The 18,129-nt window shown below is 33.1% G+C and overlaps 1 protein-coding gene across 1 annotated transcript; it reads left to right on the top strand.

Annotated features, from left to right (window-relative positions):
* The first annotated feature begins 679 nt into the window (after positions 1-679).
* On the top strand, positions 680-17,833 carry LOC113512158 (uncharacterized). The gene is made up of 9 exons (XM_031909183.2): positions 680-765; positions 8,723-8,967; positions 9,672-9,912; positions 10,596-10,757; positions 11,486-11,656; positions 14,807-14,967; positions 15,968-16,139; positions 16,821-16,916; positions 17,621-17,833. Exons 1-9 carry the CDS (start codon positions 727-729, stop codon positions 17,753-17,755), a joined length of 1,422 nt encoding a protein of 473 aa, XP_031765043.1. The 5' UTR covers positions 680-726; the 3' UTR covers positions 17,756-17,833.
* Positions 17,834-18,129: the final 296 nt, after the last annotated feature.

Here is an 18,129-nt window from a genome sequence, read left to right as displayed (position 1 = left end):
GTCCCACAAGATTGTAGCGCCGTCACAGGCGCCTTGCGTCATTTCTTACGGGCGGTATCGTTCATCCTTTGAATTAGGGATCGATAGGCGGCGGAAGTCTCCAGTTCAGAGGCCGATTGTTTACTCATTTGTTGCAGTCGTCCACTCACCTTCCTCATACTCCAAAAATATCGCTTGATTTACTAATGAACACACCATGTATCCACTACTACAGGCATCCAGTCATCCATATATAGAGGTAGTATAGATGACGGATTGATTTAAATACTGCACTGAAAACTATAAAAAAAAACGTATTTAAAGAGAGATTCATTTATAATTTGCTTGCAAAAAGTGGCTCTTTTAAAAGATTTAGCAAGAAATAAATAAAATATATATTATATTTTAATTTCAATTAATGAAAGTGTTTGATACTTATTTCACGCTGTCAAAAATTCTTTATCTTTTCTCCTAGAAAAAATAAATGGTTAATTTTCATTTGACATTGTAAGGTGACAATTTATTGGAATTTGGGTACATAGAAAAAGACAAAGAGTAGGTGGCGCACTATATACATATACAAACATATATAAATACATACATACATACATATATATACACATACATATATAATATATACACAATTAAATATATACATACATACATACATACATACACATATATAAATATATACACAATACAAGCGGTGAACATTAATGTTTCTGTAAATGAAAAATTATCGTTATAATGATCGAAGTAATGCCATTCCTGTTATCATGTATGTTGGTAAGTTATTGATTACTTTATATACCCGCTGTTCCATTAATTTGTGCATTTACTCAATAACTTTGTATCAAATAGTAAACATAGATTAAAAAAAAGAATTACGCACACTAAAAATATATTATAATCGAATTAAAAACTAAATATTTTTTTTAACCGATTTTAAAAAAAAGGTAGTATTCGATTCGGTTCATTTTTTATGTTTGTTACATCATAACTCCGTCAATTATAAAACGATTTTGAAACTTTTTTTTTATCTAAAATGATATACTTACAGATTGGTTTCATAGAAATTTTATCAAAATCGGCTCAGTAGTTTAGTTTTTAAATCAAAATAACTGGTTGTGCCTTGACTGAAGTCGGTTTTTTTTTGTAGAACACATTACACACATTTGTAAAAATTTCGCTGTGTATGTGTTAACAAAAAGGTATGTTCACAGATTATATAATAATGTAATCTGATATAGCTACTAGTATAGTATTTTATTTATTTAATAACTTTATTGACTAAATGAAAATACGGTACAAAAGGCGGACTTTTTTTATGTAACTTAGAATGGCAAACAAGCTGACGGCCCACCTGATGGAAAGTGGTAATCGTCGCCTATAGACATGAGCAGTACCATGGACATAACAGAGTATACTGTTTCGCTCATGATACCTTCCATGCGTTGTTATTCCTGAGGACTCAGGTGGTATTCCTCTGTATCCTGTAAATTCACTGCCATATTTCATGCCCTTTGAACGGAAACACAGCCATGTAACACAACTATTTCACGGTAGAAACGTGAATGGGACAGAGGTGCCCAATACGCCTTTTGTACTAAGTCTCCCTCTGGTGAAGTTCTATTGGTGGACTTAATGCATTTCATTCACATTCTACCATATTTTTAATACACAATTAGGACTTAAGGCGGTAAAAAGTTTTTCTACACGCTAAGTCCCGATTGGGTATTCTCTACCAATTAAACTTTACCTATTTCATCTGTGATATAGGTATGACCGACAGTAAGTTACCTTATTGAAACAAATACGCACTTAAGCTCTAAGTAGATTAACATTACAATTTATTTTCGTAACATTGCGGTCAGACAATTCATGCCATAATGTAAGACCGAGTTAGACCAAGGACAAGAGAATATGTAGGTACCTATTTATATAGGTACGCCCCAGAGGGTAGGAATTTCAATTTTTCGCTACATAAACTCGATCGTATTATGATTTAGGTTTCTTTTGATCTTAATGTATTTTTTTTAACTAATAAAAGTAAAAGTTCGGTGTACATATAGTGAAAAAATTAATACGTTACAGAGTCAATATCAAACTTTTTATTATAAAAATAATTATAAAAATCAGTTTTTATAATACTTTTGTAATTGAAAAGCATACAGTCTAATTGAAACAGTTTTCCGTATGAAGTCCTTTATGGGCTAAGTCCGCCATTTCATTTATCAGTGTTCAATGTGAATTATGTACAATATTTTGCAATACAATACAAGTCGCTTTAAAATTTCATTTGCATTGGACGAAAGAGTATTCGTTCTCTTGGCCGTCAGAGTGTAAGTTCATGGTGCTAGGTTCATATATATAGCATCATGAACTTACACTCTGACGGCCATTTTCTCTATGATGATGAGCCATGTCCGCAACGCTATTGGGATACATCGATCATTATCCATTATATAATATCTTGGGAACTATATGAGTATATAACATTTATCATCATATCAGCCTCTAACCGTCCTCTGCTGAACATAAGCCTCTCTTTTGGGAGATTTTGCCAGTAGTTGCTACACTTGGCAGGCGGTATGACAACTGCAGTTAGGATTTGAAGATGTTTTAATAGGGACGTTGCTGCCCATCCCTCGCCCTCCCTTAGACGCCTCTTACGATACCCACAGGAAAAGAAAGGATGGCCTATTATATGCCGAGATCACACGGCCATATATAACATTACAAGAGGGAACTTGGAAGGTTTGGCAACGCGCACGTGACACCTCTAGTGTAGTAGATGTCCATAGGCTACAGTGATCGTTTACTATTATAGTGGCTGTATGTTTGTGTGCCACCTTTGTGGTATAAAAAAATAGTCAGAGAAAAAAGAAGTTTGAGGTTAATAAAATTAATATTGATAAAATTAATAATAATATTGATAAAATTAAAATCGAGCTTCTTCTCCTTCTTCTTTTCTTTTGAAATAAATTCATGAATTATGTGCTTGTAATGGTGAATAAATCTATCTATCTAGCCATGAGGTAGGTCTTGTTATAATCTGTGGTAGCTTGTTTGTTATTTCATGTTACATAAAACAAAACTTGGTCTAACCCTACCCGAACAAGTACAGTACTTGAACAAATAAGTACAAAACCTATATGAAATATGTGCATTATTTTTAAGTAGGTCAGAAGATACATCGACGCGGATGGCACGTGAGTTATTTGAAAAATGGCGTATATTGACACTTTATTGGCTTCATAAACGCAACGGGCAATAGATTGCCCATTAAAATCATTTTCCCTGGCGTAAGCTTGGCCCATAACCCCTTTATGGATATCGCGCACCTGCCACCGACTTCGTTATAATGGAAATTGAACATTTTTACATTACCTCTTTTGTTTTCATCAAAGTAATGAAGTACAATTTTATACATGTAAAAAATACTATCAGTAACTTTGATACTACATTCTGTTAGTGTCACTTGTTTAATAAAAAAAAATCTTGCCATACACACTAAAGTTATTTATTACATTTATTACAGTGTTTTTTTTACTACACTTTTAATTATTTACTGGTTCACTGGACTCACGTTGCTCGAGACCCTTGCTTCAGGGGAGCCTGGATAGTAAATCTAACTAGTTAATCTTACTAGTCAGATCGGCGGGGAGAAACCAGCTCCGAAGCTGGGCAGCAAATTGACTACCCTAAATTCGGTAATCGTGATTGATGAATCACCGAATTTAGGGTTTATATCAGTTTGTATAGGTATATATATGAACTGAATCAGTATGTAGAATATTTTATATTATAAGTTAAGTTATCTAAGTTAAGTTTTAAGTAAATTAATTAAATTTGATAGGAAGATAGCGTTATAACTAACATAACTATTACAATATAACTTGTCTGCGTACCAAATTTAAACCGGTTCAGTAGCTTTTGCGTGATAGAGTAACAAACATAGATCCATACATCCAATGGTGTATGGAAATTACTGTTTGTATTTTTTTAAATATATTTTTCCAAGTCTTTCATATTGAATTGATCGTGCACCTGTACTGTTTTAGACGTTCAACAATTTCGAATTTTACCTATTTTTTATGATTGTGATTATTTTTGCAATCAGTTTTTATTAATGAATAAAGAAGGAATAGTGTACCTTATTCTGAAGTAGGTCAGTTAGCCTGCCATCACAAATTCACTACAAATTACCCTCCATGGTTTCCAAAGATTTTTTCAAAGATGACCGCATGGAGGGCGACTTGATAGGTTATATTGCTAGCAATGGGGACTAAGTTCAATTGTAATATACTAGTATTTAAGATTTTGATGACTAGCTGAATAGTAGATACAAGTGTAATAATGGTTGTTAGATTAGCAGCTAATATACTAAAGACGGGGGGAAAGGGATTGTTAGTAATAAGGTGTAATTTCCCCATAACTAGTAATACACCCTATCAGGTCGACCTCCACGCGGTTTCCCCTGGAAATCGTGATCAATTCTAATGTAATTCATCACGTTGGGCTAACAAACTTGCTTTCATCCTCATTTTTCACCCCTCGCTAGCGTATACCGATAGCGCAGGCGGGGTTACCATTTTATTATCATCCATTGAAAAAGAAATACTAAAGACTAACGTTTCGCCCGTTACTTTGTACGCATGGATTTCAAAGGTAGTCAAACCAATGAAATATATCACTAGATGGCGTATTTAGATATTTGTACTAGATTTTAAATTAGCCCTTCAGGAATACAACTGTGTGTAATACGCTGACAGACAGACAAACGAAATATCTAAAAAATATTCTTTTGTTTTTATATATTATTACATTCAATTTTTTTCTTAAATATTTCTCATGTTCAGACATGGTCTAGTTACAATTTACTTCCGAATATATTAGTAAGATTACACCACACGAGTACAATGAATAATTAAGCAATTTAATCGCGGCGCTAAATTCTGGGGACGGAGCAAAAACTCCAAGCAACGTGTACAATTTAGGCCAACTTAATTAAATTTCAAGGGAACCGGTTTGCACATTAAAAAATAAGATGTAACAGGCAGAATTTATACGAGTAATAAAGTCGCCGTGCCCGCTAACACCCTATTCCGGGCTGATGGGCCATTTACCATTTTTACGATGTAAATTTGTTTAGACCTTAACCTCAACCCTTAACCTTGTATTATACTAGACTATGGCCCGCGGGTAAGTGTGAGTATAATAGATGCCAAGGAATACCTACGTCATAAATTAAATTAAAAAAGAAAGAAGGTCGGTTTTTTTTTGTGCGCTTGTAACGTTATACCTTTATTTTATTGTACACAAAAACTACATTGATATAAATTATTCTGGACAAAGATGTAAAACAGGCGAGTTCTTTTTCTATGTACTAACCCAGAGTGTTAATATTACTAGGTATCCTTCTTTCGGCTTCACCACTATTCTACATATAAATTTTGCCACGAATGAAGTCCATATTTTTGTTTCTATTTTTTTTTTTATTTATTTATTATGTGGAATTTGTAGTGATAATTAAGACATTCGTATTACAATAAGAAATTATCACTTATTGAAGATATTTTTATTTAAAAAATAAAAAAAAAAAAAATCCTTTTGACGGTCGGTCGACAATGTCGGTTAACTCAGTGATTTTTAAGGTTATAATTGAAGGAGCCCAAAACTCTTAAAGAAATTTAAAAAGTATTATATATAAATAAATAAATACGCAACCAATCCACCTACCAAGCGTGGCAACTACTGGCGAAATCTTCCTTTATGGGGAAGGCCTTTGTTCAGTAATGCACAGTTAAAGGGTGGTATGATGATGATTAAATAAATATGCACCCGATATAATAATTCTCTTCTTTTCTCTTTAAAATAAAAAAAAAATGCTTTATATAATATCCTTCAATGCTTCGTTAGACTGCTACGAGATATGTATATTTTAAATTACATTAAAACTTTGCAGTTAAAATTGAGTACACATGAGTATCCTGAAATATTCCATTTTCAACTGAAACTGGTTTCATTACCTCTTCTATTTAAATACAATTAGTAAATTAACGGTTTAAAACGTTCAAAGGAAACTTGGCATTATAATTTAAATGTGTTAAACAATGACAGTGTTCGTATTTCGTTTGCATGGAGTCAGTCACCTGAGAACTTATTTTAAAATTTAATATTATTATAAAAATCATTAAATTAGAATGGCAAACAAGTTTATTACCAAATTTATAATTTCATTTAAACCTGATTCATCGGTGTAAGCAATATTCTCATTTAATTTGTGGATTGAGGATTTTTAAAACAATTTTTTTGGTATTGGTTGTTAATAAAATACCGTTATACTTACAGTGTGTATTACAAAAATATTTTGTATGAAAATGACCCTGGCTCAATCACCTTAAAGTCAAATTTCATATTTGAAATAGGTAAGTTGGTAGGGATTATTATGTTTTACACCTACCCTTATTTCATAAATTTCATTCCGCAAAATTTCTAAATTAATTACTTACCTACATTAAATAAATTGGTGCCGGTCCCTAGAAGTAATTCTAATTAAAGCTATATTATATTGTAACTAAAATCTTGTAAACAGTAAAACTGTTTACTTCAAGATTAACTTGACCTTTCAGTGGCTAGTCCTTAGTGATTAACTTAATGCATGTAAAATCAAGCGTTATGTTGAATTAAGAGTGTTGTTTCTATTATAATAAGATTTATAAAGCAATTTTACATTTTAAAAGCACTCGGTGATTGCTGAACAGCGCCAATTCCATTTAATTTATTACGTTCTATAAAAGTGTTCTTTGCTTTAGTAATAACAGCTTATTACGACGCTGGCTTATACTCGAGCAAGAACTATTAAATAGATTGAAAAATACGATTAACTAACTAAAACTGCAACTTCGTCCATATGATCATTATCATTTCAGCTAGTATACAGATAATGGCTGAAATTAATGAAACATAGGCCTTCTTCATAGACTGCCATAAGGAACGGTTCTGAGCCACCTGCATCCACTGACTCCCTGCAATGTATTTGAGGTCGTCACTGCATCTAGTGGTGGGTCGTCCATATGATTGTAATACAAGAATTGACTATGATAAAAAAAAATCGATGGTATTCTCCAGCTTAAGTAGGTACTATATGTATGTCAAATTCCATACTATTATTTGAGTTATTAAGGCGTCAAGGCGTTAGTAGTAGTTTTTATCTGCGGCGTCGATTGCGTGACATAATATATGGATATGCCGGAATAAAAGGTAGTTTATATCCCATTTCATTTATATACATATAGTATTAGGTATACATTTTATGACAATGGGCGAGCCGTCAAACACAAACTTATTTTGACATTGATAACACCAGTAAGGATTAGTAAGGTCTAGTAAAATCCTTTCTGAGATATTGACCTTTTGAGATTTGAATTTGATATGTTGAGTAAGGAATTTGATATTTAGGGTAAGTAGTTATCTTAGCTTATGAACGCTTGCAATACTTGGGGTATTACGCGCGCGTTGCCGACTCTGAAGGAAGCTCTTTATCCCTTTTTTGAAGAACCCCATGCTGTAGTCTCTTAGAGAAACCTCAACAGGGAGTTCATTCCATTACCTGATCGTTTGTGGGAGGAAACATCTCTGAAACCGTACTGTACGCGACCATTCATGATTAAAGGTATGAGGATGAACTTCCTGTCGGTGGCGAGGTTATGCAGCACTCCTAAATTATAATAAAATTCGAAAAAGTACCTTCCATTAATTCTATCTAATAGGATTATTTGTTCTTAAACTGAATTTAGTTTTTGAAAGTAGAAACACAAGTGAGATTTGAGATAGAGTTTTGTAAATATGCGGACAAAAGTATTTAGAAGATTTGGATGTATTTACATAATGTCTATTTCTGGTGGAATTTAAAATTTAATTTCTACATAAAGTACCTACCTATTTTATTCTTCTGCAGAGGTATTTTAACTTTTGTGCGCCTAATCTGTGTTTTTTTTCTACGCAAGTATCTTCACCTGGCAATGTTTCAGTTTTGCGCAAAAGTGAATTTTTATAAACTCATTTATGCCGTCATCCGAGTTCCACAAAGAAGGGAGAATTGAAAAAGTTTCCAGAAATTTAATTCCAGTTTTGAACAAAGCGTTTTGGCTGCCGATGTGTTTTTATTTATTTACTTTTTTACTTTCTTTGTCTCTATAATTACTTATTATCTTATTTTCAGCGTATTTTCGTAATAGGTTTTTCCGCCTACTTCGTTTTATAAATTTGTCTAGACAGCCAATATATAACGATTAGTTCTATTTGTACGTATGTAGATTATTCTTAATATTTCGAACAGAGACTAGCTGCCCCTTTATACATTATTATATAATTTTTAATCTATCAGAGAATCTTTTAATCTAACAGAAATCAAGTAGGAGTTACCATTCCATTTTCATTTATAAAGTTATAATCGTATGCTGAGATGCAGAGAGCACAGCGCGATATAGTAATTATTTCTGATTCTCGCAAATAATACTAATGTATTATGAAAAAATCTATTAAACAGGAATTAGAAGTAAAAGTAAAAAAAACATTGTCGCCTAAATAGAAAAATGTTTTCTTTTTTTAGCATACTTGCAGCGTATGTGGTAGACATGCTATGTTTGTGTGTTTCTCATATGCTTTATCCTACGCAGTGGGAGACCGTGCCATTATTTTATGTGTCTACACCTTATTTTATTATTAATTATTTTAGTGTACCGCCGAAGACTACTACTACTACCCTTATAATATATCCCGGACAACCTTGTCTGGGATAGCAGCGTACCGTTCCGCCTTGACCTTGGATTGGTTGGCGGCAGAAGATTCGAGGCAGAGGGAGCTAGTTGCAGCGTTTGAAACCGCATCGTCTCCGCCCGCCAAAGTACTTACAACTGACTGCATAGCGTATCCGAGACCTTCTACAGTAAAGATTGCCAGGCTCATGCTGGAGCTCTTAAAGTAATTAAAAAATTGTCCCACTGAAAAATTATATATACTATAGTACTTATAGTATATATAGCTTTTCATTGAATTAGAATGTAAAATAATTTTCTATCCCATATAGTGCGTGTAATATATCAAATTTGATAGAGATTTGTTAAGCCATTAAGATACTAAGAGGTAATAAAGAAACAAACTCAGTTTCAGATTTATAATATGAAGTTTAAATATAAATTAGTAAGAAAGTATGGATATCATCATCATATCAGACATGTATGTGTAAAATTGTACGGAGTTGGGGCAATGTCTTTTTGTAGGTGACTGACAATTTTACTTTTGTTTATAGCTTAAGATCCGGCTGCTAAATTTTGCATATTTAAAACTTTTTTATGAAACTTGGTTTAAATAAAAGATACGCATAAATATAATAAAATGCATTCGAGTTACCTATATATATGATGACGATGATTAAAGGCAGGCCGGGTGGGCTGTGCCCACCCCAGAATTACTAGTGCCCATCTTAGGATGCGAACCAAACTTGAGACATCTCTAAGTATTCGCATACATACTCTATCTATATTTATACTATATTAAGGATCCAGAAAAATATTGTTTGCCGGAATCGTCATCGAAGAATTTTATTGATATATTCCACCTTGCAACTGAAAATACAGAGAAGCGATCACAGCAGCAGGATGTTTTACTATAAGTGAATCTTTCAGAAACCTCGAAGGCGATGACGGTACTCTAGTTTCTAATCTAATTCAAACACTGCTGCGAACTAAAATCTTAGTTAAAACTTCCATGCTGGACGCCGAACCAGATCTCGAGGCGCTTGTAAAGACCCCTGGAGTGTTGATGGGTGAACCGCACACAACTTTCCCAAGGATACTTGCTATGATTTGGTTGACAGTTACCGATCCAGTGTCAACTGGGAAGTATGGATGGTGTCCCATAAATAAGGTTTGGATTTCTCAAAATCTTAGGTTTATAAATTATATATTAGATATGATATTAGTTTTTTAAAAGCTTACTCGAGCTTATACCGAAGTTTAACAATGCATTGTATTATATAAAATATATATATATATATATATATATATATATATATATATATATATATATATATATATATATATATATATATATATATAATTTCTGAATATCTTTACAAAGTTAAAGTCTTATAGCGAACTATAAAATAATATTATATTTTACAACTACTTAATATTTTTCTTTCAGTTTTATTACATTACGTTTTTATAATAAAAAATTGTATTCCACAAAAAAACCGACTTTAATTATGGGAAAACTAGTTATTTTTTAATTTTCATTTTAAAACTGAAATACTGAATAGAATTGATAAAATTTCTATGGGACCAATCTTACAGTACTTACAGTACAGCCTTTCCGAAAGGAATTTTCCAAATCGGTTTACGACTGAGTTATGAGGTCTTGAGAATCTCCTTTTTTCTGAAGTCGATCGAAAATTCAAAATGTCTTGGTAGTTTCATAAGAGTCTTATTGAACAATTAAAGTTTGAATTCGCTTAGGTATTTACCGACAGAGGGCATTATTCTTTTCAATGATAATATTTGAGTTACAGATAGTGGTTGAAATCAATTCCTGAATTTACTCTATTATAGGTGAACAAGTATTTATCAGTAACAAAACCTACGCAAATAGCTAAAAATATACGAGCCTTGGATCCGATATTGGCGCGAGCTCGCTTCATTATGGAGGAGTTTATACAGAATATGACCCCTCTGAATATGTACCCGAAGAAGACAACCGCAAGCATTGAGAAGGTATAACCCTATTGTATTCTATATCGTCGTTCTATAAACGAGAAAGTTTGTTAAGATGTAAGATGATGTAAAATAGATATTTTTGTTACTTTTTCACGCAAATTATTGTTCACGTTTGTTATTCTTTCTTGCACTTAAGTATGGCAACGTATAAGGGGTATCATGGGTGATACAGTATATTATATTTTGTTCATGACTATAGGTGATGGTTACTACATTCCATCAGGTGCGTCAGCTTGTTTGTCATTCTAAGTTAGCATATACATAATTTAAGACTGTGTTTCACAAAACACTGACTTCAATTGTGGAAAAGCAATTTATTTTGATTTAAAAACTAAGCTCTTAAACCAGCTTTGATAACATTTCTGTGGGATCAACTGTAAGTATATCCTTTCAGATTAAAAAAATACTTTTTTAAATCGGTTTACAACTGACAAAGTAATGAGGTAACAGACAAAAAAAAATATACCTGAATTGAGAATCTTCTTGTTTTGAAAGTCGGTTAAAAAAATTTCGGAGAGTATTTTCTTGTATCCTTATGTCGTCTTCAAACTTGACTTTACATCTTATGTAAATAAAAATGTATCCCTACATGTGTTAAGAAGCATAAAACTAGAGAACGTCGGCAATGATTTCGGTTAATTTTGTTTCAAATATAGACGTCAATCTCAAAAACAAACAGTATATCGATAGTATGTCGATCGTAAATAAGTACTATTCAATTTCAGGATGAAACATACAATTTGGCCAATGCGCTTTCTCTAGGCACTTCCGCATTAGAGACGGAGCTACCTATTTTTGATACTTATGAAGAATTTATGAGCAGCGTTGCTAGTTTACTACAAATATCCAAGATTCATGTCATCAATATTACTGTGATTTGGTGTTTAGTAAATTTTGTATGTTGACTTTGATTTTATTATTATTTTTTTTATAATAATAATTTTTTATTTGAAGCAAAAACAAAAACATTTTTTTTATACAACTTAGAATAGCAAACAAGCTGACGGCCCACCTGATGGAAAGTGATAACCGTCGCCTCTAGACATGAGCAGTACCATGGACACAACAGAGTATACTGTTTCGCCCATGATACCCCCTGTGCGTTGCCATTTCTGAGGTCTCAGGTGTTATTCCTCTGTACCCTATAAATTTACGCCATATTTCACCCTTCAAACCGAAATACAGCCATGCAAACATAACTGCTTTACGGTTGAAACACGAATGGGACAGAGGTACCCAAGCAAAAAAAAAAAATATATATATATATATATATATATATATATATATATATATATATATATATATATATATATATATATATATATATATATATATATATATGTCCAGCGCTGAACGCAGCCTCCTCCGTAAGGAGGGTTTTTGCTATTTGTTGCCACGCTTAACACGCGGGTTGGCAACCGCAGTTTGTCTTTTGGTGATGTTTTAAGACGGACGAATATAACACTATACGAGTAATCCTCAGGAATGGTACCGTATGAGAGGTATCATGGGTGTCAGAGTACATTTTGTGTTCTCCATGATATTGATATATATGATTGTTTACAGGCCACGGTTACCATTTTCCATCACGTGGGCCGTCAACTTGTTTATCATTTTAAGTATTACAAAAAAGCCGGTCAAGTGCGAGTCAGACTCGCGTATTGAGCGTTCCGTAAAAAAATCATCAAGTTTAAATATTTTTTTGTGAAATAATTACAATTTTACGTATTACGGATTTTTTCTTTACTTCTGCTACGTGACATTACTTCTTGCCAAATTTCATGATTTTATGTCAACGGGAAGTACCCTATAGGTTTTGATTCCCTTTGTGAATGTCAAAATATGCGATATAAATAGAATATAAACGGCCGTATCTCTTGATTGCGTCGATTTAGAAGCTTTATTTTTCACTGCTTTAAGAGACTGCAGACCTAGGTATTTATTTTTATTTATTCTTTATTGCACAATAAAACTTTGTACAAGTGGCGAGCTTAATGCCATATAGCATTCTCTACCAGCTAACCATTAGGTAAAAACAGAAAAATTTCGTTTGTATGGAAGTAACTGATGTTATAATCCTGTACAGTGTTCAGTCAGCATCGATTGAATTAACTTACGGACATCGTTTCCTGAATACGATTCAATGAATCGGAGCCAATGATACTTGCAGCATATCGTTTTTATTATTTTGTCTACATCCATATTATATGGGGCAATGCTTCAGTTCTATTGTGTGAACGATGCCACAGATAGTAATTCATTATATCTCACAAAAGATAAGTAGACGAAAATGTCATGGTTTCGCCTTCGCTAATGTGGTATTTCTCTTTCATTTTATCTTTCTTCCCTACCTTATAAAGATAATGTTTGTTTATATATAAATTTCACACTTTTAGGAAAAGGATTATTAGTAATGGAGTTAACAGCCCCATTGCTAACAATGTACACGTTGATTTCCGTATAGTTCCCCCCGAAAATCATTGTGATTAATTTTTGAGATTTATCATGATGGGTTAACTGACCTACTTTCATGTTCATTTATCATCACTCAGACCCCGCCAGCGTATACCGATAGCCCAGTAGTCGATGGACCCATTAATTATGGCATATTCCACATTTCAAACTAAAATACAACTATGTAAACATAGCTGTTTTATAGTGAAATTACTGTGACAGAGGTACCATGAGGTGAATATAATAATTATATAGTCTTTCTTTCTGGTAAATCGAGCATTTCTACTCTATGCTTTTGCATCATGCCATAGAAATTGGGACCACAGTCTTAGGTAGGACTATCCTTAATGTATGCATTATTCCGTTAGTTTCAAATTACTCTGTTTCAATAAATAATAAATTCCTTTTGGATCATAGATAAACTATAGATTTGATTGGATTTGATACAAAATCATCATAGAAAGGGTACTTTTTATCTATGGTCTTTTTATTTAATTATACCTAAGAGAGTAAAACTCCAAATTGTCAAATTGATAGAGAAGAGATTTAATAGTGAATTTCGAGTAACATGGGGTAATGAAATATATATATATTATTACTATAGCAAATTAACATGAGTGTGTCAGTACGGAGATGGGATCAAAGCTGAGTTGTGTGTTGTTTTGGTTAGTCGTAATAGTGCGTATCTAACAATTGTTCTAAATTAGGTACTTTAATGTACATATATTCCGATATGAGTATATATAATAATGTAATAAAGCGGGATAGATTTTTTAATGCATCTTCAGAACTACTTGTACCAATAAAAGGTGTCATTTTTTGAGGAAGGTTATAATATGTTATTCAACATCAGAATACTACCACGGGCGAATAATTAGGATAGTAAATCTATTTTATTTATATTATGTCCGTGTAGGCTTGACATAGAACAGGCTACTTCTTCTCTTCTCGTGAGTGTCGTAACATGTGACTAAAGGATTTTAATGGTAGAGGGATGGGCAGCAGCGTCCTTCTCAAAGCATCACTAAACGCTTAACTGCGGTTATCAACCCGCCTGGCAAGCGTGGCAACTACTGGCATAACTCCTCTTGTGGAGAAGGCTTATGTTCAGCAGTGAACATGGCTGATAATGATGGTGATGCTGTTGTGTTTCACATGTTTCTAGGGTTATTGTAAGCTTTACCTTATTTAAACGTAATATAAATCTGCAGCATAAAAAATGTTTTTAGTAGGCCGAATTAGCATTGGGCTTTATTGATTTATTTATGGTAAATGAAATCAGCACAGGTCCGTAATTTATTAATGAACTTCAAAACGGAGGAGGTTTATTTTTTTAATGCATGATTGCAATATCTTTACTAATACTAACATAGCGCGTCCAATAGTCAAGTAAATTTGGAAGGTTCAAACATTTTGATGGTATTTCCAACTATATTTCTTATGAAATAATGCACTAGTTTGTTCTGGTAGAAAATTATCGTAAAAAATGCTAACAATTTAATTACAATCTGTATATTGTTAAGTTTATTATAGCTTATTTATTCTACTGTATTTTACTACCTTTTAATTGTAGTAATTCTGGTTATTGTCAGTGTCCGTCTTCATTTTTGGATATGGATTTTGGATCTGATTTCCATGAAGACCGGTGGATTTTTAGAGATATGAAACATCAAGAATATTCAGATGCACCATGTGCAAAGGTGCGGCCTTCCACAAGGGATATCATTAGGAGATTTTACGCCATAATCCCATAGTAAGTGAGAATGTTGTGGCCTTATAATACGCTTTTGGATAATACTAAAAATTGTGTATCAATTTGTAGTTTAACACAGGCGATGGAAAACACTGTTAACAAATCAATAAAGGGTCATGTGACGTTGAAATCTTATATGTTCAGCAAGAGCACATATTGTGTATTACTTTTTTCCACTATATAATTGATAAATATCTCGAACTACTCCATTAGGGATGAGAATTTTTTATATTCCAGAGGGAGATTTTGTACAAAAGTCGATTGCTTGGGTACCTCTGTCCTATTCGTGTTTCTACCGTGAAGCAGTTGTGTTTGCATGGCTGTGTTTCGGTTTGAAGGGTGGGATATGGCGTGAATTTACAGGGTACAGAGGAATAACACCTAAATCCTCAGGAATGGCAACGCATGGGGGGTATCATTGGCGAAACAGTACGTGTGTGTACTGTTATGTCCATGGTACTGCTCATGTCTATAGGCAACGGTTACCACTTTCCATCAGGTGGACCGTCAGCTTGCCATTTTAAGTCAAGTTCCTCGTAATTAGTGCTAGTATTCTATGCAGGGTCTACGTGAATCATTCGATGCCACTTGTACCGGTAGAGTTTAATTTTTTTAGTTAATTATACTGCCATGATATTATAACTTTTAGCACTTAGAAGTTACGAAAACTATAATACAGTATTATATTTGTCTGACTGGTCGTTTGCAGGTATGCGTGCATTTGTAATGATTGAAGCCGTGGTTTTTGTCTTCGAACCAAAATCTAGCTAGTTGCAAAACTAAAATCTACAATGATTTTGTCTTTGCCTTTGAGATTTACTAACACACTAGTAGCCCAGCTACGCATATATCCAATCGCACAAGTATTCCGAAGAAAAGAGACAGACATTGTCTCTTTCTCTTAAACCTCACCTTTGACTATTTCGTAGTAGGAGCCTCATTCTTGTCAGTTTTTATAATATTAAATATACTCTAATATCAGTTCTTATGTATTCTCTAGTTTCGATAAAGATCACTTAAATACCGCGTTCCTGCACAAGTTCAGAGCAACTGTATATGGCATGTCAGAGGGTGAAGATGCTTTGGACCGAGAAGCAGCATTTTACGCTGCTGTATTGGTTCCGGTCGTCTTCTTACAGCAATACAGAGACATGTGGTGTCTGCTGGAGAGGGTAAATTTAATTTCTAACAAGTTTCTTATTCTTTTTTTATTGCTATGAGAACTTTAAGTAGGAGAAAGTGTAGGTGATGTTTATTATTTTTTTTTTATTTTGGAGTTTGGTATATTGCTATAACTAGTTTTTTTTAATGGTATGAAAATGAAATTCACTTTTGCTAGGGACCAGTGAGGGATGATAAATGAAGTCAGGTTAGTGGTTTGTCTCGTTGAGAGATGTTTTCAAAAGATAGATAGAATTGCTAGCAATGGGGCCAGATTGGAAAATTACAATTCCTCTCCAGAAGGGATTTTTAGTAATAGGGATGTTAATTCGCATTCCTAGCAACGTATCCTAGTGTTACCGAAAAAGACGAATACGCATACAGTAGAGACATTGGCAGTTATAAGAGCATAGGGTCCAGTTGGAAAACTATATTAAATGTTATATAGATACCTCAGTGTCACATTTGAAGTAATGGAAAAAATCTTTCTTTATCATAGATTGTCGATTCTTCAATTTCTGAATTTAGTTAAATCTGCTGACCCTCACATTTACAGGTATCTTCCAAACCCAAAAGAGACAAAAAAGAAAATTCAGGCCATGTCGAATATTCTCATACACATATTATTTTCTGTGTTTGATATTTGTATGAGCACAAATAAAATTCTACAAATCTATTTGACTGTTCCGCAGTTTCACAGAGCAATGCGCCTGTATCAAATTTCACACCCAACCGAGAAGAGGTCAGCTTTGAAATTGTTGCAGAATATCCGGCCCGTTAATCTTAAAGTAAATGTTACAAATAATTTTATATTTCTTTGTACAAAGATCAGTGGCTTTATATAAAATATTGGATACTTTCTTACTTGTGTCACTGCTACTAAACTGCTGTATTTCGGTTGAAGGGTGAGATATGGCAGTGTTATTATTAGGTATTAAAACATATTCTTTTGGTATGGTATCATCGGGTCGTGAGTCCATGAAAGAGTGGTGATGCCAATGATATTGTTTATGTATATATGATAATTTGGCCGCCATGTTCCATCAAGTACGCTGTCAGTTTATTATGGCCATTTCTAGTCGTCGTTATACTAGTAAAAATACAAGTATATTGCTTTATACAACTTTTTTTTTATTAGGAAATAAAAAATAAACATACAGCCTAAACGGTGAAAAGTAATTATAGTTGTTGACTATCGTAGGTAGTTTTGTATTAAAATTTTCCAGAATACTTCTTTTATAGGTTGAAACTAAGGTAGAAACTTAAATAAAATATGCTAAATAAGCGAAGCGCTGTCAAAGGTCCAAAATATCGACAATGTATATGGTGAATGGAATTGACAATTCTAATTTTAAAAGTTATTTTTATAATAGTCATAGACAATATCAATGACAATTCAAAAGAAGTTCCTAACGTCGTTTATGACTAGCTTGACTACATTGTATGTTTAAGAAAAATTCTTAATTTGTGACAATCTCGCTTTCTATCTCAGGTTAGATCGTTTGTCCTTGAGCTACCGGGCATCACTGCCGTCACACGTACCACATCAGCTGATTTTGATGACGAAGAAATCAACGATATAAAAGATATTCGATATCTCAAAGAGTTAATTAAAAATCTCGGTTGAGTTTAAAATGTTTTATTTCATAAATAATAATAAATACAATTGGATATATATACACAGCGCCATCTAGTTGTAAAGTAAACAAAACTTGTACTATGAGTACTAGCCAACTGATAGAAATATTTTTTTTTAAATACATTTATGTAATATATAGAAAATACCCAGATATATACAAACTGTCATAATCATGAATACATATAATTGTGTTGTGCGGGAATTGAACTCGTTACCATTGGAAGATAAGGCGGTGTATTAAACCGCTACACCAGCACAGTCATCATACCACTGATAAGGTATTATGCACTACATTATTAGGCTACTGGCCTATACTTTGGTCAACGCATTTCCATTGCTATTCAGCGTGGAAATGCAGCAAG

This window comes from Galleria mellonella, unplaced genomic scaffold (genome assembly GCF_026898425.1).
Source record: "Galleria mellonella isolate WM207_F2 unplaced genomic scaffold, CSIRO_AGI_GalMel_v1 utg184, whole genome shotgun sequence".
In the NCBI taxonomy this organism is placed as follows: Eukaryota; Metazoa; Arthropoda; class Insecta; order Lepidoptera; family Pyralidae; genus Galleria; species Galleria mellonella.
The sequence above is the reverse complement of the archived record's forward strand: the minus strand, read 5'-3'. Positions and strand labels throughout refer to the sequence as shown.

Bases quoted from the DNA above. Each gene is read 5' to 3' on its own strand.
- LOC113512158 (XM_031909183.2), top strand. From the start codon at position 727: ATGATCGAAGTAATGCCATTCCTGTTATCATGTATGTTG. The intron at 9,913-10,595 runs GTTTGGATTTCT...ACTCTATTATAG, and splicing joins GATGGTGTCCCATAAATAAG to GTGAACAAGTATTTATCAGT. The intron at 16,917-17,620 runs GTAAATGTTACA...TTTCTATCTCAG, and splicing joins TCCGGCCCGTTAATCTTAAA to GTTAGATCGTTTGTCCTTGA.